This window comes from Salmo trutta, chromosome 20, assembly GCF_901001165.1.
Source record: "Salmo trutta chromosome 20, fSalTru1.1, whole genome shotgun sequence".
Taxonomy (NCBI): domain Eukaryota; kingdom Metazoa; phylum Chordata; class Actinopteri; order Salmoniformes; family Salmonidae; genus Salmo; species Salmo trutta.
Window position 1 is genome coordinate 44,602,971 of NC_042976.1, and position 26,729 is coordinate 44,629,699.

Sequence of the window (26,729 nt, forward strand, 5' to 3'; positions counted from 1 at the left end):
CAAATCAAGAGAGAGTTTTATTTCAGCATTCACTTGCTTCTTTATCCAATATTTACTCATGATGTACAGTCATGGTACATTGTAGATAACTACATAAAAGCTACAAAAATAATTGCTTAAAGGTCCAATGCAGCCATTTTATCTCGATATCAAATCATTTCTGAGTAACAATTAAGTACCTTAATGTGATTGTTTTCATTTAAAATTGAACCCCCAAAAATTCTTAGCAAAGGCAAATTTCTCAAGCAATAATTTAGCGAGGACTATCTGGGAGTGGAGGGTAATACTGAAAACTAGCTGTTATTGGCAGAGAGGTTTGTTACTATTTCTTATTGGTCTATTAACTAATTTACCACCTGGTGATGTCATCAGGCACCAAAACTCCATCCCACCAAAACAGGCTGACATTTCAGGTGGTCTTTTCAAACAGCTCTTACACTAAAAGGGCATTATCATTATTTTGACAATTTCACAGTATTATTCCAACCTCAGTGTGGGAATATATATAAAACACAGGAGAATCACACTGACTGCACTGGGCCTTTAATAGGTTTCATGAAGTTGAACAATGTGTCCAACTTTTTACACAACAGTTTATAATCCCAAACAAAATAAAACCAGGCTTGCACAAAACTATTCAGTACTTTTCTAAACGAATTCCTGCATTTAATTGAGCTAAAATGGAATTGACTCCAACTAGACATAAGATAATGTAGCAACAATGCAGCAGTTTTTTTTTTCTCCATCAGAACAAGTTCTGTCATTCTCTAAATGTTCAGACTCAGGACACACAAAAAGACAGACCAATGTATAAATGAATGAACTAATCTACATAAAATGCACATTAAAACAGAAACAATAAATGTATGCATTTGCATCCAACCGAATGTCTTAACTGACTTCCCTGAACTTATTCTCCAGTAAAGGTAGGGTTAGCCACGGTGGTGGTTGCCTCCTGGAATATTGGATTCTTATTCTGTTGAGAGGACAAATGAGAAATTATAGAAGATCTGTAATGTTTGGAACTCAGATGTCTGGAGCGATAAACACATTATCATGTTTTTCATAGCTGCCGTCTTTGCCAGCCATACATTTAGGGCAACTGACATACCAGGTTAATAAATCACAACATTGGCATGGATTTTGACTTTGTACAATTACGTATCAAATCTTGCAAGAGTGTTTTATGAACAAGGCCCCCCAGGTTGTGTAATGTAGACCACTGCTGTGCAGTTCTGCCATACTCAAAGTGATGTTTTTTATGTGCAAGCAAATGTCACTCACCTCCGACCACCTGGTTTTCTGCGCATCACTCATAAACTTGCGGTACTCCTTCAGGTCTTTCATGTAGAAGAGGCCTTTGATGAGGAGCAGGATCAGGATTCCGATGACAGTCACTCCTATGATGGAGCCTCCAATGATGGCATAGATGTTTGGCAACTTGGGACACTCTAACACATTTAGGACGGACATAAACAATCGTCAGTTTAGGCAGTCCTGGAGCTATCACAGGATTATGTTTCTGCTGCGAAAACACTTGGTTACACTTTGTTTTGACATAGTTCCCTCTAGCAGGTTAACATGCAATTAAGATGTGTCTAACCATGTTAAATCTAGCTTTCCCACATCAGCAAAGTTGCCACTTACCTGGGAAAAAAATGTAACTGATAGTTTATGGAGTATATTTGCATGTAGGGGAAATTTCCTGGACCCAGATTAAGCTGACTAAAAAGCTGACTATCTGATGCCCTTCAAACAATATGGGCGGTCAATTAACCCCAGCACATATTTCTGTCTCTGTGGGCAATGAAGGTAACATGGGCATACTTTTTAGTTGCACAAGACATGTCTCTTACCTCTGGTCTTTAGTATTTGGGCGGTGTAGTTGTCCTCTCCATCCAACTGTTCAATGGTAAAGAACACCCGGCAGTTCTCCACATCCCTCACATCACAAGGCTTACCAGGTGGCAACATCTCCACCATCTTGAATTTATTGATACTTGCACAGGCCTGGGAGCAGTTCTTACTGAATGGGCCTGTCTGAAAGCCCCAACACTCAATGCATTTCCTGAAAACAGAAGAACAAGAGGTAAATAGTGAGAAACGTCATTGCTCAACGTTTTCTCTCTTCTCTTTAACACTTAAACGCATGCTTTGATTCAAAAACTCTTCGTTTTGAGTAAGATGGCAACACCCAGACATGGTATTTTCTATTCTCCTAGTTATTCCTTTACGATCCATGGTAGCCATCTTTGTCCTGTGGCTTTTAACGTGTGCACAATGGCTCCAACAACATTACCCCAAGGGGCCAGTGAAAAAGGTGGTTATGTGAGTGGAAAAGGAGGGCCCAGGCCATTTTACCCCTTGGTTATACAGGGGCTATGGCAGGCAGGACAGGTCAGACAGTAGGGCCGCTGGTAGCCCTCAATACACTTGCACTGGTTACACTGGCATGTGCCCCTGCCGCTGCACACACTCCCGCTTAGTGTGCGACACTGCTCGTCCGACTTCTTGCATTGGCAGGCGGTGCCCTCGTACCCGGGGTTGCATTCGCAATTTTTGCAACGGCATTTTCCGTTCCCTTCAACACAAAGAAGTGATCTTATGTCAGAATTTTGAATGTAGCTTAAATCAGAATGGAACTGTCATTAACCGAAAGTAAACAAATGGCATACATAAATGCACGCATATGTTTTCATCTATATTTCCTATGTTATCTATTATCTATATCCCCCCCCAATTGATACAGTATTTTCCTATATATCAGACTCCACCTCCACACAGTTTGTTCTGGAACTTCTCGCAGCTCTCGTTTTCACACTCGCAATGCGTGCCGTAGTAGGTGCTGCCGCCTGGTAAGGTGTAGCACTGGCAAATGCCACACACACAGTCCCCTCGTCCTTCGCAGTCCGTGCCGTTGTCCTTCCGGCACGCTGCTCTCAGAGAGCTCTCATCCTTCTCCCCGATGGAGCACTCACACATCTGGCCCACGAAGCCGGCGTTGCAACTGCACAGAGTTGGGGAAAATAGCCAAATGTACAGATTGCTTGTGAATACTTTACATGCCCCCCCCCCTCCCCACCATGGTGCCTGTGTTTTGTCCCCCCAGAATATAGAGAATATAAATACAGTATAGAAAATAGGTGAATCATATCAGTTCATGTTTCCCAGAAGGCCATTTGTTTTTCAGGTGACTCAATGCACACATAGCGGGAAGGAGGGTGAATCGTGCGTCACATATTGAATTCAATATTGACTAAATCAAAATAAGAATGAAAGTACTGCACCTGCTATTTTTTTTTAAATATCCCGGCCAATGCCTGCCTTACCTGCACATGCCACAGTTGACTCGGCCCTTCCCGTTGCAGTTCTGGTGATCGACCATCACAATGTCATTACACTCACACTTGCAGTGAGTCGACAAGTTCACCTTCAGCTTGTCCTTCATACCCAACGGACCAATCAGGAAAGACATTACACTGTCCATACATTCATCCGCTGTCACTGTTACGTTGAAAGACACCTGAGAGAAATTCAAGAGAGGCATTTTAGGGTATCTGTTTGGATACTGTTTGTTGCTATGTATCATGTAACTAAATGTATTCCTAAAGTATACCACTTTATAATACATTTCAGTAATTAGCCATTATATGAATTATAATGCTTATAATCCTTTTAGATGCATATAAATGTTTACAAGTAATTAAATACATATTTAATGAATGTTTGGTCAACAGTTTATTAATGCTTATTACTGAAAGTTAAGTGTTACCATATTATTTTTGGTATGGGATAGTCTGTTGCTGCTGAGCACTTACCATCTGTCCCACTCCCACATTGTTACACACTCCTTTGTCCCTTGAGGTTCCCCCTTCAGGACAGAGCGGAGTGTAAGTGACTCTCACATTGTCAGGGAGAGCATCATGAGTCACCGTCACTTTGGAAGAGAGCCTCTGTGTCAGAGACACAAAACAGTCTTAGAGCTGACACCAACGCTGCATCACCAGAAAAAAACAAGCCAAGAAAATCCAAACTGACACTTTATTCCTAGAGATACTAGAGTTTCAAGTTTATGATGAACTCCAGCAGGGTTGTAAAGTACTTAAGTAAAAATGGTCTAAAGTACTTAAATAAAAATACTTTAAATGTAAAACTTAAGTAGTTTTTGGGGGTATATGTACTTTTTAACTATTTTACTCCACTACATTCCTAAAGAAAATATGCACTTTTTACTCCTATACATTTTCCCTGACACCAAAAAGTACTTGTTACATTTCAAATGCTCAGGCAGGACAGAATTATGGTCCAATTCACACACCTATAAATTTAACACGTTGTCATCCCTATTGTCTCTGAGCTGGCGGGCTCACTAAACACAAATACTGAGTTTGTCAATTATGTCTGAGTGTTGGCGTGTGCCCCTGTCTGTCCATAATTAAAAAACAATACAATTGTGCCGTCTGGTTTGCTTAATATAAAGAATTTGATGTGTGGCATTTACTTTAACTTTTACTCAAGTATGACTATTAAGTACTTTTCCCACTGTACTTAAGTACATTTAAAACCAGATAGTAGTATTTTACTGGGCGACTTACATTTAATCGAGTAATTTTCTATTAAGGTATCTTTACTTTTACTCAAGTATGACAATTTAGTACTTTTCCCACCACTGAACTCAAGTAAAGTTCCACACATAATTACAATATGATTTCTTGGAGTACAGTTTTTTTTTTGTGATTTGTTAAATTAATAACAAAAGATTATAAATGTCTTACATTGTAGGCATTTTTGATCAATTCGACAACATTATGGGAGTCAGCTGACAACACTCCCACCTCAGACTTGGGGATCATTTTACTGAGTTCCTGGAATAAAGGTGTTGATTATGTCACAGGATTAATAAGTGCCTGCATTAGATATGATGAAGCGTGTCAAAAATATTGGTGCCGAAACACCTTTAGACAACATTAAAATGAATAACAGAAAGACAGAGGAAAAACAAAGGAAAGGAAGAGTCCACTTACCCTGTATACCTGCTCCATGTTCTTCGTCACAGCAAAGATTGGCTGAATGTTGTTCTTCTCTAACTGATTAGCCACTTGACCAACAGATGGGTAGTCCTACATACAGAGACACTTAACTTGTACAACCTCAACAATGTAATTGTTCAGGGACAAATGGGCTGGAATGCAGGCTTCTAAGTCATGCTGTTACATTCACTACATATTTCTCATAATCTCTTATGGTATGTTTCATATAGTTTTGTTGAGGACCAATGATACTGATCTGAATGTGCCGCATGTCATCACATACCATTTCATTGCTCTTGCTGTACAGGTTATTGTCCATGTAACATCTCTCATCATTGGGCTCCAGTATGCCAGCCAGCTTGCCATCCCCTGCCATGTGGAAGCCATCGTCGGTGGTCAGGACGATAAGCCGAGTGCTGCTATTCCTCCAGCCAATCCTGTCCTGTTGAAAGCAATTTGGGGCTTCATATAAAATGAATGGCAAAGAGGTGAAAAAGTATTCATCATACATTGTTAGGGGCCTGAGTTTCTCTTTCGAGTGCTACACTAGCAGTACCCTTTTTTTTACCTATCGTAATGTGTAAAAATACAGAAATACATTTAAGTTTCACAACGTGCGTATATTTCATCATTCTGCTCCATTTCATTGAATTATGAAAATTGTTGGAATAACAATAGGCCGACCACATCGCTGTGTGAATTTTTTGTTGCAGAAGTGGACTATTTCCCTGTTTGTCTATATAGGGCTACCTATCTACTGTACTTGCCAAGTACCTCAACTCCTCCACAGAGTTGAGCGCAGACTATAGTTCTTTGTGGTCCCCTGTAGCTCAGTTGGTAGAGCATGTAATGCCAGGATTGTGAGCTTGATTCCCGGGACCACCCATACATCAAATGTATGACAGCATGACTAAGTCGCTTTGGATAAAAGCGTCTGATAAATGAACAACTACTACCACCACCACTACTACTACTGTACTACTACTACATTGAAATGAACCTCTGACTCCTACTCTCTATATGCCTTTCTTCATTAGCTGAAGTCAATACTTTTTAATAAAACATTAATCAAATACAACCACCGACTGTTTCCTTATTGCTGTTGCTCTAAGATGGCAACTCAGAGCGAATGCGCATGTGCCAATTGAATCTCAATCAGGAAACAGTCAGTGGTTGTATTTGACTAACGTTTTAATAAAAAGTATTGATTTCAACTAACGAAGAAAGACATGCAACAACAGAGGACAAACATAGGTATACAGTAAGTGTTTAAGAATGAACATTTTTGAAGTATTGAAGCGAAGCGAGTCGGAGGTTCATTTAAAAAACTATAGTCTGCACTCAACTCCATGGAGGAGTTGAAGTACTGTACTTGGCAACTTATGTACTTATCTATGATACACAATGCTGCTTCGACAACAGGCTAACCAAAAACTGTCACTGATTTTCAACTTCAGAATGTTGATTCAACATATTTTTGCCCTGTGGGATTAGTCTACTCTTACCCCACAGACTGCAGCCTGCATGATGGCGTCCAGCGTCCCTTCGGGGGAGTCTAAGTTCCCAGAGATGCGCTGCTTGTTGACCTCGCTCTCAAACTCAGCTTTGTTTTCCGTCATGCTAAGAACATGTCTGTAGCCAAAAGCAGGTTGGCAGTACTTCTCCGTTTCGGCGCATGGCTTATTCAGCTTCTCCGGGTTGGTGTTAGTGAACGGCAGGACAGTCTTGTCTACAAAAGAGCCGAAACCTAGAGCAAAAGGTAATGGTTATAAAAATGAGATTCATGGACACCCATGGACATACATTGATTTTAAGTAGGAATTGGAGCTGAGATAGACCTGGATTCACATACTATTTGAAATCATTTGAAATACTTTAGCTGTGCTGTTGGAATGGAACTAATAGAAAAGTCCCAAAAGTGCAAACCCTGCCTACGTGGACACCCAAGGCAAACTAAAGCAAATGCAAATAAAATAATGAAATAGTATTTGAACAATTTTATCTGATCTGAGATTGTCACCGATTTGTCCTTTTTTTGTGATGCCTTGCAGAGCATTAAACAGTTCATTTCCCAGAGTCTTGATGCTCCTCAAATCATCCTCCATGGAGTAGGACAGATCCATCAGGTAGTAGAGATCAACAGGATAGCCCTCCACTCTCTGAAAGTCCAGCTTGAACGTACAAGGCAGTCCTGAAAAAAGCAACATCAAGATGAAAACTGAAATGCCCAAGAGAAAAGTAAAAATTTTGACTACTTTGACATTTGACTACTTTGAATCTGTTACAGCCATAGAGTTGGATAGAGAGCTTAAAGCCAAGGTTGGTGATTTACTGCCACCTGTAGTTAGGAAATGTTCGTTGAGGAGTTTAGTTAATTGGCTGATCCCTGGTGCTAACCTGAATGAAATTCTGTTATCCTCATTTAACCCATAAAAGTTCAACCTAGTTGACTAATTGGTGGAAAAAATGCTCTGCCCATGCTAAAACTGGTGTGGTTTTAGCCATTTTCAGAACATGGCGGTAGTGATGGGAAACTGAGGCTTTCTAAAGGCTTCGGCGCTTTCACCAAATTGTGCCGAAAAATTGTTATTAACTCGGAGCTTCATTATCTGTTCCAATGCAATGGTCAGCAATAAATAGCAGCTTGTGATGATCAGAGACTTACTTTTCTCCATACTTTTCCTCAAATCTACATGGTGCACCGGAAAGTCATTGGCTTTGTTAGCCTATAGTCAGTTGAAATACCAGGTTTGCATCTTAAATCATGCTTTGTGTCTTACGTCATACTTAAGACAGAAGTTTATACTATACTAAATAAAACAAATTATTTGAACAACAGTGCAGAAAGTGTGTTTTCACATAAAACAATTTTCAAAATAGTGTGTCTTCAATGGGATTTGACCTCATATTCTCACTTCCCTGAATGTTACATAGTTACCTACTCTACCTGCTAACTTTTAGTACAAAACCCAAACTATGTTTGTAAGTATGGGTTCCAGTAGAGGTTGGTGTTAAAAAGCAGCTTGGAATCCAAGAAAGCACCGGAACCATGGCGAAATCAGTGGGATCTCGAATTTTGCAACACACGGTTTGAAAAAGCACGTGATCAAATGAATCTTCGGACGTCATGATTTACTTCTGATAAAGTGATACACGCATCTGCACACTGCTTCGAAGTTAGCTTCTTAGCAATTTCGACGCATGCCTCAGAGATCCGGTATCAAACGTCACATCACTACATGGTGGCCATTTTGAGAACCCTCACCTGGTTTGAGCTTCAGATTGACCTCCTGAGGACGGAGCTGGATGGGTTCCTCCTTGTCCAATGCAGTGTTGGACAGGGCGATGTTCTTAGAAAAAGAAAAGGTATTCTCGGGAGATATGATGTCTCCTTCCATGCAGCCCCTTTCTACTAGCTGAGCCCAGGTGTCACAGCGAGCTGCTTCCCGCTCCCCTGCTTTGATGAAGTTCTGGGAATGGAACAGACTGGCTACTGTGATGGAGTAGCTACAGATTTGCAACGGGATGTGATTCTCCGTCAGCCGTTACAAGGTAATTCTCACAAAACTGTCCAAAAAAAACAAACAATTCTCAAGTGTCATTTTTCAAGAAATGTCCTCTTGAATCACTGAGATGAGCATCTGTACTTATCTATTTCATAATTATTATTACGTTTTTTAATGAGATATTATGCATTATACCAACATTTCACAAAATGCTAATTACCGAAGCAGTTTTAGATGTCAAAAAAAGTAATAAACAAATCCATATTTTTACTTATTTTTTTTACATTGCTCCACTAATGAAAAGTCCTGATAAACATGACACTGAAAATAAAAATATTTCGATTGAAATTATACAATTATGATCAAATTAAATCAGACTTTTTCCCAATTTGAGCTATTTTGGTAATGAGAACGTGGGGTAAAGGGGGTGTTTGAGAATAAGAACATCATTCTGAAGGCATATACAGTGCATTCGGAAAGTATTCAGACCCCTTGACTTTTTCCTTCATTTTTACATTACAGTCTTATTCTAAAACTGATTTTAAATAAATCCTGATCAATCTACACATAATACCTCATAATGACAAAGTGAAAACTGTTTTTTAAAAATGTTTGCAAATCTATAAAAAATACAAAACAGAAATACCTTATTTAAATAAGTATTCAGACCTTTTGCTATGAGACTCGAAATTGAGCTCAGGTGCATCCTGTTTCAATTGATCATCCTTGAGATGTTTCTACAACTTGATTGGAGTCCACCTGTGGTCAATTCAATTGATTAGACATAATTTGGAAAGGCACACGCCTGTCTATATAAGGTCCCACAGTTGAAAGTGCATGTCAGAGCAAAACCAAGCCATGAGGTCGAAAGAATTGTCCATAGAGCTCCGAGACAGGATTGTGTCGAGGCACAAATCTGGGGAAGGGTACTAAAAAATGTCTGCAGCATTGAAGGTCCCCAAGAACACAGTAGTAAAACTGAGCAATCGGGGGAGAAGGGCCTTGGTCAGGGAGGTGACCAAGAAACCAATGGTCACTCTGAAAGAGCTCCAGAGTTCCTCTGTGGAGATGGGTGAACCTTCCAGAAGGACAACCATCTCTGCAGCACTTCACCAATCAGGCCTTTATGGTAGAGTGGCCAGACGGAAGACACTCCTCAGTAAAAAGCACATGACAGCCCCTTTGGACTTTGCCAAAAGGCACCTAAAGGACTCCCAGACCATGAGAAACAAGATTCTATGGTTTGATGAAACCAAGATTGAACTCTTTGGCCTGAATGCCAAGTGTCACTTCTGGAGTAAACCTGGCACCATCCCTACAGTGAAGCTTGGAGGTGGCAGCATCATGCTGTGAGGATGTTTTTCAGTGGCAGGGACTGGCAGACTAGTCAGGATCGAGGGAAAGTTGAACGGAGAAAAGTACAGAGAGATCCTTGATGAAAACCTGCTCCAGAGCGCTCAAGACTGAGGCAAAGGTTCACCTTCCAACAGGACAATGACCCTAAGGAGCTAAGACCACACAGGAGTGGCTTCGCGACAAGTATCTGAATGTCCTTGAGTGGCCCAGCCATATCTAGGACTTGAACCTGAACATTTCGAACATTTCTGGAGAGACCTGAAAATAGCTGTCCAGTGATCCTCCCCATCCAACCTGACAGACCATGAGAGGATCTGCAGAGAAGAAAGAAAGGGAGAAACTCACCAAATACAGGTGTGCCAAGCTTATAGTGTCATACCCAAGAAGACTCGAGGCTGTAATTGCTGCCAAAGGTGCTTCAACAAAGTACTAAGTAAAGAGTCTGAATATTTATGTAAATTTAATATTTCAGTTTTTTATTTTTAATACATTTGCAAAAATGTCTAAAAACAGTTTTTGCTTTGTCATTATGGGGTATTGTGTGTAGATTGATGAGGAGAACATTTTTTTAAAATCCATTTTAGAATAAGGATTAATGTAACAAAATGTGGGAAATCTGAATACTGAATACTTTCTGAGTGCATTGTAAGCAAATAAATTAACTTAACTTGTGCTCATCTAAGGACTACTCTTCTAGATTATTCATCATGGGTGAATAAAACTACTCAAAAACTGATTGGAGTTTTAACAGGAACTTGAATTGTTACGGTAATGAGACACATGTCCACAGACACTGTTTGGACGTAATAAATATCTAATGTAAACTGTTTTTTCAGTGATTTATGTACAATCCACAGCAACGTATTGTGTTTTATTCAAATTCGTTTTTTTTAAAGATTTTTTGAAATTTAACATATTAAACCTGGTTTTATGACAATCACCCTACAGCATAGGCGATACTATCTTTGTACTCGATTCGGCCAAACATGTATCTCTAAAGTGTCGGTGAGTCATTTGAATTCATTATTAAATGAAGTAATCCAACAATGTGCATGCCGTCATCTTGTCTATTTCAAATCTTCTCTTATTGATTAATACAGGTGGGTCCACCCTGAAGTACCGCATGTCATGATTTAAAATAGACAAGATTGTGGCACACACATTATTGGATTACTTCATGGAGCAAAAAACATATTTTAATAATCTTGCAATTTCAACTACCTGCAACTTGACACAGACATTTTAGAATATACATGTTTGGCCGATTTGAGAACAAAGATACTATCGCCAAGTTATTAAGGCTGATCGAAAATTCTCTGTCTACGCCAAACAGAAGCAATCCAGTAATGGCTAATGGAGAATCACATTAGCCAGTTACAAATCTGCAGCTAATGATGGAGTTGCTCTGTAATCCACTCTGAATTTGTAGTAAATGTGTTGGAATGAATTTTAAATTAGTAGGACCCCTAGTTAAGACCATCTCTCTAGGTTGTTTTCAAGAGGTCTGACTGTCTGTGGATAGTCCTCTACAGATTACCTGAATATCAAACTATATCCAGCAACTCAAAATTAGTTGTTTTTTTTGTCGCTGTAGTTGTTTACAAACAATGTTGCAGTTGACAATTAAAATTACAGTTTGTGCTTAGTTGAACATTTAGACCTAAGGGACTATTATTCAAATTAAGTGTTACCAAGAAATGAAAATAAAATCGGGACTTCACATGTATATTTTAGTACTGCTGCTAGCACACCCACCCACATGCTGTGGCTTAGCACCTTCATGCATATTCTCAGCTCTGTTTGCATACACCGCTTTACATAGACAACCAAATGCATGTTAGCATCAAGTTTACCCACATGCATGGGTCTTAAAGAGGAGATAGAATTTAGGCCTACACCTTGTTTATATCTATAGTTTAAGCACTGCTATCACCAGTGGTGTAAAGTAATTAAGTAAAAATACTTTAAAGTACTACTTAAGTAGTTTTTTAGAGTATAAAGAGTACTTTATTTATATTTTTGACAACTTTTACTTCACTACATTCTTAAAGAAAGTAATGTACTTTTTACTCCATACTTTTTCCTTGACACCCAAAAGTACCGTTACATTTCGAATGTTTAGCAGGACAGAAAATGGTTCAATTCACACACTTATCAAGAGAACATCCCTGGTCATCCCTACTGCCTCTGATCTGGCGGAATCACTAAACACAAATGCTTTGTTTGTAAATGATGTCTGAGTGTTGGAGTGTGCCACCGGCTATCTGTAAATTTAAAAAAACAAGAACATTGTGCCGTCTGGTTTGCTTAATATAAGGAATTTCGAGTTATTTTAATAAGTATATTTTAGCAATTACATTTACTTTGATACTGATGTATATTTAAAACCCAATTTTACTTTTACTCAAATATGACAACTGGGTACTTTTTCCACCACTGGCAATCAATCACACATAGATACAGTTGAAGTCGGAAGTTTACATACACTTATGTCAGAGTCATTAAAACTCATTTTTCAACCACTCCACAAATTTCTTGTTAACAAACTATAGTTTTGGCAAGTCGGTTAGGACACCTACTTTGTGCATGACACAAGTAATTTTTCCAACAATTGTTTACAGACAGATTATTTCACTTATAATTCACTGTATCACAATTCCAGTGGGTCAGAAGTTTACATACACTAAGTTGACTGTGCCTTTAAACAGCTTGGAAAATTCCAGAAAATGGTGTCATGGCTTTAGAAGCTTCTGATAGGCTAATTGACATTATTTGAGCCAATTGGAGATGTACCTGTGGATGTATTTCAAGGCCTACCTTCAAACTCAGTGCCTCTTCGCTTGACATCATGGGAAAATAAAAAGAAATCAGCCAAGACCTCAGAAAAAAATGGTAGACCTCCGCAAGTCTGGTTCATCCTTGGGAGTAATTTCCAAATGCCTGAAGGTACCACGTTCATCTGTACAAACAATAGTACGCAAGTATAACCTCTCTGGCGCATGTGGGACGAATTCGTCCCACCTACGTAACAGCCACCTGAATTCAGTGGCGCAATTTTTGAATCGTTTGAAATACTATTACTTCCATTTCTCAAACATATGACTATTTTACAGCTATTTAAAGACAAGACTCTCCTTAATCTAACCACACTGTCCGATTTCAAAAAGGCTTTATAACGAAAGCAAAACATTAGATTATGTCAGGAGAGTGCCCAGCCAGAAATAATCAGACACCCATTTTTCAAGCTAGCATATGATGTCACAAAAACCCAAACCACAGCTAAATGAAGCACTAACCTTTTATGATCTTCATCAGATGACACACCTAGGACATTATGTTATACAATACATGCATGTCTGTTCAATCAAGTTCATATTTATATCAAAAACAGCTTTTTACATTAGCATGTGACGTTCAGAAAAAGCATACCCCCCGCAAACTTCCGGGGAATTTACTAACAGTTTGCTTAATTACTCACGATAAACGTTCACAAAAAGCATAACAATTATTTTAAGAATTATAGATACATTACTCCTCTATGCACTCGATATGTCCGATTTTAAAATAGCTTTTCGGATGAAGCACATTTTGCAATATTCTAAGTACATAGCCTAGCCATCACGGGCTAGCTATTTAGACACCCACCCAGTTCAGCCTTCACCAAAATCCCATTTCCTATAAGAAAAATGTTCTTACCTTTCCTGTTCTTCGTCAGAATGCACTCCCAGGACTTCTACTTCAATAACAAATGTAGGTTTGGTCCCAAATAATCCATCGTTATATCCAAACAGCGACGTTTTGTTCGTGAGTTCTAGACACTATCAGAATGCTACATCACGAGCATGGCGCATGGCGTGACAAAAAATGTCTAAATATTCCATTACCGTACTTCGAAGCATGTCAACCGCTGTTTAAAACCAATTTTTATGCCATTTATCTCGTAGAAAAGCGATAATATTCCGACCGGGAATCTGCAATGAGCCTAAACAGCCGAATGAAATTTCTCCACGGGGGCGAATTGTGCATGCGCCTCATTCAATGGTCCTCTGATCGGCCACTTACCAAAGGCGATAATCTGTTTCAGCCAGAGGCCGCCTCGTCATGGTTCAGGTTTTTCCCGGGTTCTGAGAGCCTATTGGAGCCCTAGGAATTGTCACGTTACAGCTAAGATCCTTACTCTTCAATAAACAGATGCAAGACGCACGACTCCTTGTCAGACAGGCCACTTCCTGCATGAAACCTTGTCAGGTTTTTGCCTGCCATAGGAGTTCTGTTATACTCACAGACACCATTCAAACAGGTTTAGAAACTTTAGGGTATTTTCTATCCAAACCTGATAATATGCATATTCTAGCTTCTGAGTTGGTGTAGGAGGCAGTTAAAAATGGGCACATATTTTTTCCAAAATTCTCAATACTGCCCCCTATCCCAAACAGGATAAACACCATGGGACCACGCAGCCATCATACTGCTCAGGAAGGAGACACATTCTTTCTCTTAGAGATGAACATACTTTGGTGTGAAAAGTGCAAATCAATCCCAGAACAACAGCAAAGGACCTTGTGAAGATGCTGGAAGAAACAGGTACAAAAGTATTTATATCCACAGTAAAACGAGTTCTATATCGACATAACCTGAAAGGTCGCTCAGCAAGGAAGAAGCCACTGCTCCAAAACTACCATAAAGACTAAGGTTTGCAACTGCACATGGGGACAAAGATCGTACTTTTTGGAGAAATGTCCTCTGGTCTGATGAAACAAAAATAGAACTGTATGGCCATAATGACCATCGTTATGTTTGGAGGTTAAAGGGGGAAGCTTGCAAGCCAAAGAACACCATCCCAACCGTGAAGCACGGGGGTGGCAGCATGATGCTGTGGGGGTGCTTTGCTGCAGGAGGGACTGGTGCACTTCACAAAATAGATGGCATCATGAGGAAGAAAATTATGTGGCTATATTGAAGCAACATCTCAAGACATCAGTCAGGAAGTTAAAGCTTGGTCACAAATGGGTCTTCCGAACGAACAGTATCCCCAAGCATTCTTCCAAAGTTGTGGCAAAATGGCTTAAGGACAACAAAGTCAAGGTCTTGGAGTGGCCATCACAAAGCCCTGACCTCAATCCTATAGAAAATGTGTTGGCAGAACTGATAAAGTGTGTGCGAGCAAGGAGGCCTACAAACCTGACTCAGTTACACCAGCTCTGTCAGGAGGAATGGGCCAAAATTCACCCAACTTATTGTGGGAAGCTTGCGGAAAGCTACCCGAAACTTTTGGCCCAAGTTAAACAATTTAAAGGCAATGCTACCAAATACTAATTGAGTGTATGTAAACTTCTGACCCACTGGGAATGTGATGAAAGAAATAAAAGCTGAAATAAATAATTCCCTCTACTATTATTCTGACATTTCACATTCTCAAAATAAAGTGGTGATCCTAACTGACCTAAAACAGGGAATCTTTACTAGGATTAAATATCAGGAATTGTGAAAAACTGAGTTTAAATGTATTTGGCTAAGGTGTATTTAAACTTCCAACTTCAACTGTATATGGCTCTCCTCACCAGTTGTTTGCACCACGCGCAGTACGCTCCTGATTTGATGCAGTCACTGCAGGAGTTGATCACTGTTTTGGAACATACTTTCACCTCCTGGGATAGCACTAGGGGAATTGCTGACACACACACACACACACACACACACACACACACACACACACACACACACACACACACACACACACACACACACACACACACACACACACACACACACACACACAGGATGACTCATATTGTAATTGTGAGAATTTTAGAAATCAAGAGGTGATTTTGTTGACTTTTTTAATAACGTACCACCTCTGCCAATCATCAGGAGCAGGAGAGATACACACGGATACATTTCCTGGTGACAGAAAGAGGGAACAGCCATTGGTCACTCCATCAATCATGACCAAATGTCAAAGACTATTACAGTCGTCTATATTTACCATTCAAACACCAGTAAAAGTGCACTGTGGATAAACATACACTGTAAGAGCTCCTATACTATTAGAATCTGATGCACACATGGCCACTGTCCAATATTCTGAGCAATATCAACTACTGTCTCTGAGGGTTAATATTTGGTGGCCACACCTCGAATGAGTAGGTGTGTCCAAACTTTGGACTGGTACTGTGTGTATATGCAGTGCCTTTGGAAAGTATCCAGACCCCTTGACTTTTTTTCACATTTCATTACGTAACAGCCTTATTCTAAAATGGATTAAATATAAGAAAAATTCTCAGCAATGTACACACAATATTCCATAACGATAAAGTGAAAACAGGTTTTTTAGAATTTTACAAGGTGAGTCCAAACTTTTGACTGGTACTGTATGTATGTATGTATGTATGTATGTATGTATGTATGTATGTATGTATGTATGTATGTATGTATGTATGTATGTATGTATGTATGTATGTATGTATGTGTATATGTATATGTATATATATATAGGGGATTGGAAATGAGGCAGACAATTACATACTGTAGATGGAAGCCACAATTCATAAATATTAAAGCTGATCTACCCCCCCCCCCCTCCCCCCCAAACAGAATCGGCAGAATGAATACACCCCTGATCACCAGCACACAGAGTTCAAGCTGCAAAATGTAACTTTTTGGGTGACCCAACAAAATTCATATAGAAATGTGAGTTATAGAGCTGTCCTTGAAAGCAAGTCTATGTGCGCTATATCTACGCTTCCCGTTTTCAAGTTTCGCTTTTGCGTCTTCTACTATCGGTTTTGTATGCCAGCTATAAACATCTGGCATACAAAACACAATATTTTGTATATATTGTACAAAATACAATATTTTTGGTTATGAAAAATACATTTCACAGCGGTTTACATGGTACAATGATTATCTACACTACACCTGTTTGTTGTGTCACATAAACTGAAATTGGGATAACTATTAGATTTTTAGCAACCAGGAAATGGCGAAGCGTTTTCTGCGTAGTGCATCTTTCACTTTCATAGCAGCCACATACAAACAGCATCATCACATTGCTCGTTGTATAATTCCTTCTCACATCTACATGCTCTCCTCCTCTCATGTTTTCCGTTTGCTTCAGTGCCCAACACAACAGCTGTCTGTAACCAGGCAAAAAAAACCTCTCCAAACTTTTGTACCATAACCGCCTCATACAGCCCCTACACCGTTGTCACCATATTAGCTAACGCCATAGTCAATAGCTACTAGAACTAACCTGTTATTAAACCCGCTACAGTGTACAGCATTGCAGTTTAGCAGTAACACCGGCGGACCCGGGTGGCAATAAATTAATAAAACCGAAAGCTTACCTTGGACTTTAATGTGGAAAAATTGAAGGGGTCTGAATACTTTCCAAATGCACTATATTTCATTTTTATTATTAGTCATTTAGTTATATTTATTTCGTTTTATCTAAAAAGGATAACTTTTTATGTTTCACTATATATTTTGGTAGTCCTCCCCTTCCTCCTCTGAGGAGCCTCCCCTGCTGAAGACAAAGCCACTCATATGAACAGAGAGTAAAGGAGATAAAATGATCTTTCAAAAGCATAGCTGTTGTTAAATTAAATGTCCTCCATTGCCAGTATTTCAATTATTCATTTCCGTTATTTATCCAGGCGGGTATCTAAGAACACATTTTTTTTTAAAAATGTTACCGCCCAGTGAGGTATAGCTAACAGGTTGTGAATTGGAAAACGATCAGTCATTCAGTACATATAAGTCTACAAAATTATGGGGCTGAATTCCTGGACATTGAGAGTACTCTTCATTCAGGAACAGGTTTGATCTGGTTCTGGGAAATTGTCCCAAACTTTTGTGAAATATCTCACTTCTTAAATAGTTGGCTAGAAGTATTTAAGCAATTCACTCCTCTTCTTATTAGGCATGAGCAATCTTCTTTTTTTTGCCTTACTATCATTTAAGAAACGGTGAGATATCCGCCACAAATATGAGTAAACTCAATGAGTTAATATTAGAGACATTAAATGCTCCACTGTCGGCTATGAATAAACTAATAAAAGCCTGATAAAACAGGCAATGAACTGTCATTTGTGATACTTTTGGATCGCTGCTGTTATTTATTTTCATTGAGAGTCTATTTAGCTTCTTTACTTGGTCATTTTTTTCTGTTCCTTCAAACAGACACAGGCAATAGAATTACAATGTTAGTTCTTCTTATTTATTTATATATTTTTAAATGTATTTATAAATCAACCAAATTATCTCAGGGTACAGTTACACGTTGGTGCTAGCTTCACATTCTAGGCCTATGCTGTATGTACTGTATGTGCTGTAGTAGTATATGGAATAATCATATGGTATACTATATGCCTCAAGATAAATATAAATCCTGAACCTAAATCCTCGATCTCCTATGGCACAATATTACATTATTATTATTAGTCTACTTTAAAACATTAAACACAATTATATTCTCCTAAAGATAGAAAGTCCCAAATGTTAAATTTAGTAATAAAACAGTTATTGCTCCTAGTAAAAAATGTATCAACAAATATACACTATAAATACAGCTGTATGGACGTTACTCACAAGAGTCATTGTGCTGCAGCTCCTATGTAACCCTCAACTCACTATCATGGGTGTGCTCTCTATGTGGTTGACTGACTGCTTGAGATGAACATCACAGTCATTTTTAAAAAGCATACAGACTCATTACAGGAAGTCTATGGAAGGAAACAGATGATATGATGATATGATGATACCAGTATGGCCCAAAAAAAATCCATGCCAAAAATGTAAACATGAAGAGTCCAGCACCCAAACCTACACATAGAAAAACTAACCTAGAACATACTAACCCAGAACATACACCCAAAACCCAGGAACACATAAATAAAACACCCATCTACACCACACACAAAAAAAACACCATACAAAACAAATATACCTCTGCCATGTCCTGACCAAATATAATACAAATAATACCTAAATACTGGTCAGGATGTGACACGAGGGGAATTTTTGCTGATACAAGACTTTATTTTCTCTGTCTAGCGAACACTGGACAAGCCAGATGCTATTTTAAAGCAGTCTGACAAACCTCCAAAGCTGATTTCCAAACTGTACCAAGGGTTGATAGAGGATTTTCCCGATACAGATATGTTAGAATGCCCAGTCATGTTCATATAATCTCAGACATAAATTACTGCAGTTTAAGACCATCCATAGTACGTACTATATGCCAGTGAAACTGAATATCATGCACTCAGAAATGTCATTCCTCTGCTGGAGGTGTAAAACACAAAAGGGGACATATTTGCATATGTTATGGTCTTGTGAAGGCTGGCTGAATTCTGGCAAAGAGTATGTTGTTTTATCTCAGCATGTCTACAGATTCTCCTTCCTGTTTTTGTTCGCTTGGAAATGTTAGTACTGGAGACTTTTTTTCTGAAGAAACTGTGTAACCAAGCGTTTATAGCGGCTAAGAAATGCATTGCCATTCATTGGAAGGTTGGTTATCCTCCCATAATGTCAAGTTATGTATTACGAGATTTGATTTATTACCAGATTAAGGGTATACTGGCAAGTTTCATAAAGTCTGGATGCCTTATATGGAATACAGTTCGACCAAAAGGAGTCTATATTGAAAACATGTCCACGTCAGGGGAGATACCTATTTAGGCAATCCCTAGCTGCTGGGCTGCTCAGTACTGGCCCTGGGATCTGCCGTCGTGTGAGTTCTCACTCTGGCCTTGGCCTTACATGCCTAAAACCAATAAATTAATGTTTCACAAAGATCTTAAAGCTGAGTGGTGTGTGTTGGGTTGGGGCGCTGCAGGGTGGTGGACCCCTAGGTACAGGACGAGGCGACCCAGCTATATTGTGTGCAAGTAAAAAGAGCTCTACAGTACTATTAGGCCTATAAGATTAATTTATATGGGGGATTTGCTGTTTATGTGTGTTAATGTATATTTGAGGTGTATGTTTTTTTTTGTGTGTTTTTAGTTGTTGTTTCCAAACCTTTCCCTTGAGAATTAAACAATTAAAGGTGAGAACTGAGAAGGAAATTGTGTTGGGAGAGAGTTGAGTTATGGACTAAACTGGTGGGGGTCGAGCATGCAGGCGGCTCGGGCTGGCTGGTCAGGTCTGGCTGAAATTTGATGCAAAAGTCTTTGTATTTTTTCAAGAGTTGTTAATTTGTTAGGCTATTGGTTGAAGGTGCAACATAATCTTTATTATTGAATTACCTTTGATCTAGTTCAGTCTTAGTAATCTCAAAAACATATTTAATAATGATCTCTTACCTAGCTTGATGACTGTGGGCATTTTGCTTACTTTTTGTTCTAAATAGAGACATCATATTGGATTAGGTAAAAATTCAGGAAATGAGCTTTAGATGCCCCCAGATCCTTTGCTAGGTTATGTCCCCCCCACTTCTAAAAACAAAGTGGCGCCCCTGGTCAAAGCTTTTGTAGAATTACATGATTAAGAGCAGCAGTAGCTACTGGGGTGTTTCTTAAAATGAACACTTCCTTGCTCCGAGCATGGAAATTGGAGCACGGGAGGGTCGGAGTATGAGTCCAAATCAAAGTATGCGAAACTGAGCATGGAAGGACTTCTCGGATTTGTACTCCGTTTGTACATATTTTGAAGCATGCATCTATTCATTTGCCAAAAACTGACTTCCCAACCCAGAAACGAGAGCAAGGCCTATTTTTTAACAGCATTATCCCCAAAAGTAAAACAGGAAAAGACAAACTTTCGCCAGATAATTTACTTCTGGGATTATCCCAGCCCTAGAAATAGTATGAAGCAACACAGCCTGTGTGTAATAAGGGGGCGGAACTAAACCATTTTTGGGGGTGGTAGAATTATGATCATAAATGAGTCAAAGTCTTCGTTTTTAAATGAGCTATAGAGCAATTGCAAGCTATGTTTGTTTGCATAGAGAGAGGATGCAATACAATTCAATCAATTGTTAACACACTGTTGTATCAAGTTGCGCTGTATTGTTTCCTAAAGTATAGCTTACCTTGATGTATTGGCAGTGACCTTGTTGGCAACTGATTTATTGTTAAATGATTCTATGCTGTTTTTATTTATTTGTTCAGTATTTTGTCAATGGCATCGATTGCACCAACTAGCTGCAAGTCTGGTTGGAATGCTTCATCCAATGCACTTTGCATTTTCACTTGAGTTTATATCATACTTTATCACACTTTGCACAGAGAAGGCTCAACACTGACTTCCTGTGTCTTTCTCATAATAAATCAACACAAACTCTCGACTAAAAGGGTTTGTCACAAGAAGCTGAACATAACACATCCTCTGTAATTGTAAAAATTGCGGTAAAACATTATGCTAACCTTCAGTAATAAATAATAGGCTGCACAACCAAAACCAACTAGTCAAAGGTGCTAGAAGCAAAATGCTATACTGGAAAAAGCCTCATCACACTTCCAGTCAAATGCAAAAAAAATAATTATAGAAACTGAGCTTTTGGTCAGTCGACCTACATCAGAACATTTAGTAATAAACCACGTATAAGGCATTTGCAAATAGTGTGTTCACCTAATCATTGTGTTTTTGCAGTCCCTAATTTAAAGTGAGTGCTATTTATACTTTATAAATACTTTGTAAATGTTTTATGTGACCAGTGTAATTTCTCACAGAAAGATGGGCATGCCTGCCATTGGGTTGACATTACTTGACAGTACCTGATGCTCCTTAAATTCTTCTACATTGAACAATAATGGTGAAGATATCAGAACTATGAAATAACACTTATGGAATCATGTAGTAACCAATTATATTTTAGATTCTTCAAAGTAGCCAATCTTTGCCTTGATGACAGCTTTGCACACTCTTGGCATTCTCTCAACCAGCTTCATAAGGAATACTTTTTCAACAGTCCTTCACTCTGAGGTCCTACTCATCCCAAACTATCTCAATTGGGTTGAGGTCGGGTGATTGTGGAGGCCAGGTCATCTGATGCAGCACTCCATCACTCTCCTTCTTGGTCAAGTAGCCCTTATACAGCCTGGAGGTGAGTTGGGTCATTGTCCTGTTGAAAAATAAATGATTGTCCCACTAAGCGCAAACCAGATGAGATGGCATATCACTGCAGGATGCTGTGGTAGCCATGCTGGCTATGTGTGCTTTGAATTCTACACAAATCACAGACAGTGTCACCAGCAAAGCACCCCCACACCATCACAGCACCTCCTCCTCCATGCTTCACAGTGGGATCCACACATCCACACACCTACTCTGCATCTCACAAAAACTTAATGACTACATGATTCCATATGTGTTATTTCATAGTATTATTTATTCACTATTATTATAGAACGTAGAAAATAGTAAAAATAAAGAACAACCCTTGAATGAGTAGGTGTTTTCAAACTTTTGACTGGTACTGTAAGAATTCAGACCCTTTGCTATGAGACTCGAAATTGAGCTCAGGTACATCCTTTTCCCATTGATCATCCTTGAGATGTTTCTACAACTTTATTGGAGTCAATTGATTGGACATGATTTGGAAAGGCACACACCTGTCTATATAAGGTCCCACAGTTGACTTTGCAAAAACCAAGCCGTGAGGTCGAAGAAATTGTCCGTAACCTATTTGAAGGTCAGTTGGTAATATAATAAGCTATAGCCTAATAAGTTGTTCACTGTTACAAATGGTAACAGGAGCCCTGTGCTGCCTAAATAGGTCAATACTGTATCAGCCCCTTCAAAATGCCCTAATTCTTCATGACACCCCTATGCAGGTCCACTGATGTCGGAATTTGCCTACATATTCAATCTAAGTATTTGCTTTTCAAAATGCAATATTCCCATCACTTTTGATGATTATTTTCTCATTACTCACAAGAAAATCACTAGGTCTACTAAGTTGTTCTGACCAATCCACTGCTCATAACTAGTAGATAGGCTCACTGCTCTTATATCTATATCAATCAGCATTGGTACAGGTGCCTTTCTTAGTAGGCTATAGTTTGTGAATTGTATATTGAACAGACATCAATTCGTTTTGACATCAATTCATTTTGGCAAAACAACTATCAAATCATATGCTGTGATGTTGCAAGGGGCATCAATGGCTGCATCAACACTTTTTATTACGTCAAAATAATTAATTCATACTATGTAATCGATTGAAACACACACACACACACACACAGACTTTTTAGTGCTTAATGCATTTATTTATGAAGACCTTTAGTTCACTTACTTATTTTAGAAGCTGGTGATGCCGCCATAGTCTACGACTGGAAGAAACGGGAGGAGAGGAAGTGAGGAGAGGGAACATGGCAACAAATGCACTGAAATAAGACATTGCTTCTCCACTAGCGCATCATCAGGCAAATTATATTTCTCTGGATGGGTTCAGAAGGTGAAGGGTCAGAGGTCAACCTCAGGAGACCAGGCTGCTCCCGAGGGAGGTGAAAAAGAGGCAGGGGTGGTGAATGATTTCAGAAAGCATAGCAGTTGTCATCTGAGCTCTCAGCAATAGGACCAGCTTTTGGTAGGTGTTCCTGGTGTTTCCTTGGTCTTGTGTCAGTTCACTCAATCTTCTCTTCAGGAGGCAGAGAAGGCCATTCCTCCCTCCACTGCATTACCTAAAAGTAATAAGTAAAACAGTCAATTATTTACAATTACACTACACAGTGTGGAGGGTATTTGTAAAGCAAGACAAAAAGTTCAGTCCAAAAATAGTATAAACCTTAACTTACTCTGATCTTGCAGCTGTAGGCACAGCTGTAGGTTCCTGGCTGCTCTTCATTGGCTCCCCCAGTGCCTCTTAATCTCCTGCACCAGGATCCTCTCTTCCTCCTGCAGTCTGTTCACCAACATCAGTCTGTCGAAGATTGCCTTTTTGATGGCGAGATGGCTGTTGCCTGTGAGATGTAAACTCTGAGGTATATAACAGAGCAACAGCAATGAGAAAATAAAAACGCAATCACAATAGATACCTTCTGCAATCATATACTTACTGGTGCCAAGTCTCTCCCATGGCCCCACAATGTTGTTAGTATCGAGTAGCTCATCCACTGAGCACCTCTGCCTGCTGTCAAGGCTGCCTTGTGCTCAACAATTTTTCTCTGAATCTGATGCCTGCTCTTGTTGCCGTCTGAATACAAAGGGGTGATTAGACGGACTGCAGATTCAGATATGTTACATGACTATAAGCGTAGAGCAACTATAGAGGCACAAACAAAGAGAGTACAAAGCAATCAACTCATTTCTAAAGCATTGGTTGTCATGCAGTAACATTATACAAGCCATGCAGAGTTTTGGCTCACAAGGTACTCTGCTGTTTATGGTCATGTAATTTCTTAGTTTAATGAAATGTTTTACATTAGATCAGTTCATAACACAGGCCACGGCCTAAATTTGATCATAACCATTGAATGATGTGCATAACTAATGCATTTTATTTCACAAATCAGTTTTACTGCTTGATTAATAGTGTGTTTGAGGTCATATTGTTGTTGGGCCTTACCTGTCAAACAGTATAGGTAGTGTTTCCTTTGTTTCACACTGAGGTAAAGCCCCTCAATCTTCTTCTGGAGATGCCCTGTCTGCCCTGTCTGACTGTCCTGAAGTGTGGCTGCTGTCAAACATAACTCCCCTTACATCAATCAATTATGAAGTTGAGAGACAGAAACCTTCACTTTTCTACCTGTTGGATTCTGGCTTGAAATATAATTTTTCCTATGATCATATTAGAACATAGTTATTACTTTACTTGTATAAGAAATGTACATTTTGGGGGCCAATGAATGGTGAATTTGAAGTTTATGTATGGAAAGATACTGAGACAAGGGGAAGTACAGAAAGTTCATATTCTGTTCAAACATGTCGCTGAATATTTATATTTCTAAGGAAGTAGGCAAAGAGCAACAGATTAGTCTCAGTTCCTGATAAGGCAGGCCAGCTACACACACACACACAAACACACACACACTTCCACGCCCAAGAGAGTCCTAGACTTAGGCAGGTCATGACACTACCAGTGAGAGGAACATACTGTGTTTCTGACTAACAATAGAGAAGGATGCTTTATCGTAGACATGCAAGGTGGTGCCTAGTCGTAAGGTATAAATATATGCTTGTGGGTTAAATAAACTTTTTCTGGTTGTCCGGTTGAGTTTTTGCTCTATTTGTTCAGAAACTAATATACCTTCATGCCACTGCTGCACCTCAGCAACCCACTCCTGTAGCACAGCGCCGTTGATGTCCAGCTGTGCCGCTTTTCTTCAAGGAGGCTCGTCTCCTCCTTCAGTCTTTTGACATTCTGAAAAAAATACAATTCAATTAAGGAATAACATAAGTGATGGTTCAAATGTTTGCAGTGAATCACAGTAAAAGATTTGACTTTAACGTATACAGTCATCTTGACGTTTTCCTATACCAAGTTGTCAGGTTTGCAATGAATAATTTCAATCAGACCCCCTTTCACCCGTGGAGAGGGGGAAAGGACAGAACTAGTGGGGATTAACAACTCACGCCCTGTTGTAATTCAAGGGGAGAAGATTCAGGTGTCCCTCTCCAACATTCACCAAAGGAATGTTCTTTGTTTAAACAGACTTTTCCCGCTGAAACACTAACAAGTTCAAAAATGAAGACTGCAACAATATTTCAATATTTCTAACATAGAACGTGGGGAATGGTCAGAGGCAATCTATCGAACACTATTGTCATTTTGTTTGTTATTTTGGGATGTCATTAAAAATGTTAGAAATTAAATACTGTAACTTGGAAAGTATACATATGTAACAGGGTTGGTTATGTTTCCACTTGCCTCTAAAGAAATGTGTATTTAATGTTCAAGCATTCTTATTGGTTGATTCAACTCTGATGACAATAAGGTGTGTTGTGATTGGCCCTGCTTGCAGATAGGGGAAGATCGCGAACGTCAGGTCTTCCCAGTATGAAAATGTAATGCAAGGGGTAGGTCACGTTCTGAATACTTTTTTATATTTTACAATGTGTACAAGTTTGCTGTACGTTACTGATTTATACATGTGTGGGTATATGGTACCTGTTAGGGATTGAGGGGCTTTCTGGGAAGTGCTTTGGCATATGATTGCTGTAAATAAGTGTGTTAGCTAGCATACACCGACGTAATGGTCACATAAGCACACTGCTAACACAGTCGTCTTCATGCTACAGATTTTGCCATCGACAGCCATCAATATCGTTAAGCCCTGCACAACTAACGTGCGGTTTCCCATTTAACAACAGAAATAAATTATGCTCAACTGGGACCACTGGCTGATGTGATTTATTAGGAGAAAACACAACGCAAGGAGAGTACGATATATATCTGTTACACTGGTGCCGTGACTCGTCTTCTTGTCTTCGCCGGACGTCAGATGGAGGGATCCGAGACCAGGCTTCAAGAAGTACTGTGGTTGCTGATGCACGCCAGAGGCCTAGGTTTCGCATTCTGCACAAGTGGAATTCTCAGGGAGCTTCTGGTAGCATGAGTGAGTGGGGGAAATATAATGTACTGTTTATTACTTGTATGTGGTGATCCTATGATTATTTAGTGATGTAATTGTGCTGTTATGCTAGTGTCCTTCTGAAGCCAATTAACGTGAGGGCAACGCCATTTTCTACCACACGGTGGCGACAACTATTTATTAAGGCGTTTCCTGTTACTTTTCTGTGTTGATTCTTGGTCTTGTTAGACAACTACTACTGAACTTTTATTTGGAGTGCATTATGTTCAAGCTGATTTTATAGAAGTGCTCATATTGATTGTGAAAAATATATATATTTTTGAATTTTTTTTATTTAAAAAATTGAAAGTTTTGGGAGA

At 39.2% G+C, this 26,729-nt stretch overlaps 1 protein-coding gene and 1 long non-coding RNA gene across 6 annotated transcripts; both read right to left on the reverse strand.

Annotated features, from left to right (window-relative positions):
- Position 1: 1 nt before the first annotated feature.
- LOC115156164 (integrin beta-2) lies at positions 2 to 18,584 on the reverse strand. Of its 4 annotated transcripts, none has more exons than XM_029703506.1 (16): positions 18,482 to 18,584; positions 15,748 to 15,793; positions 15,454 to 15,551; positions 8,296 to 8,500; positions 7,051 to 7,221; positions 6,536 to 6,777; positions 5,314 to 5,472; positions 5,025 to 5,120; positions 4,776 to 4,865; positions 3,819 to 3,953; positions 3,330 to 3,523; positions 2,775 to 3,007; positions 2,362 to 2,581; positions 1,857 to 2,068; positions 1,285 to 1,451; positions 2 to 976 (listed from the first exon to the last, which is right to left on the reverse strand). In XM_029703506.1, exons 1-16 carry the CDS (start codon positions 18,488 to 18,490, stop codon positions 911 to 913), a joined length of 2,343 nt encoding a protein of 780 aa, XP_029559366.1. In that variant the 5' UTR covers positions 18,491 to 18,584; the 3' UTR covers positions 2 to 910. The 4 variants fall into 4 exon arrangements, with proteins under 4 accessions (XP_029559366.1, XP_029559364.1, XP_029559365.1 ...); XM_029703504.1 differs by having other exon boundaries at positions 15,454 to 15,563; XM_029703505.1 differs by having other exon boundaries at positions 15,745 to 15,793.
- Positions 18,585 to 23,084: 4,500 nt separating this feature from the next.
- On the reverse strand, positions 23,085 to 24,521 carry LOC115155365 (uncharacterized). 2 transcript variants are annotated; one of them, XR_003868040.1, is made up of 4 exons: positions 24,405 to 24,521; positions 23,896 to 24,032; positions 23,635 to 23,799; positions 23,085 to 23,520 (listed from the first exon to the last, which is right to left on the reverse strand). It is a non-coding gene; the product is annotated as an uncharacterized LOC115155365 (long non-coding RNA). The 2 variants fall into 2 exon arrangements; XR_003868039.1 differs by having other exon boundaries at positions 23,635 to 23,815.
- Positions 24,522 to 26,729: the final 2,208 nt, after the last annotated feature.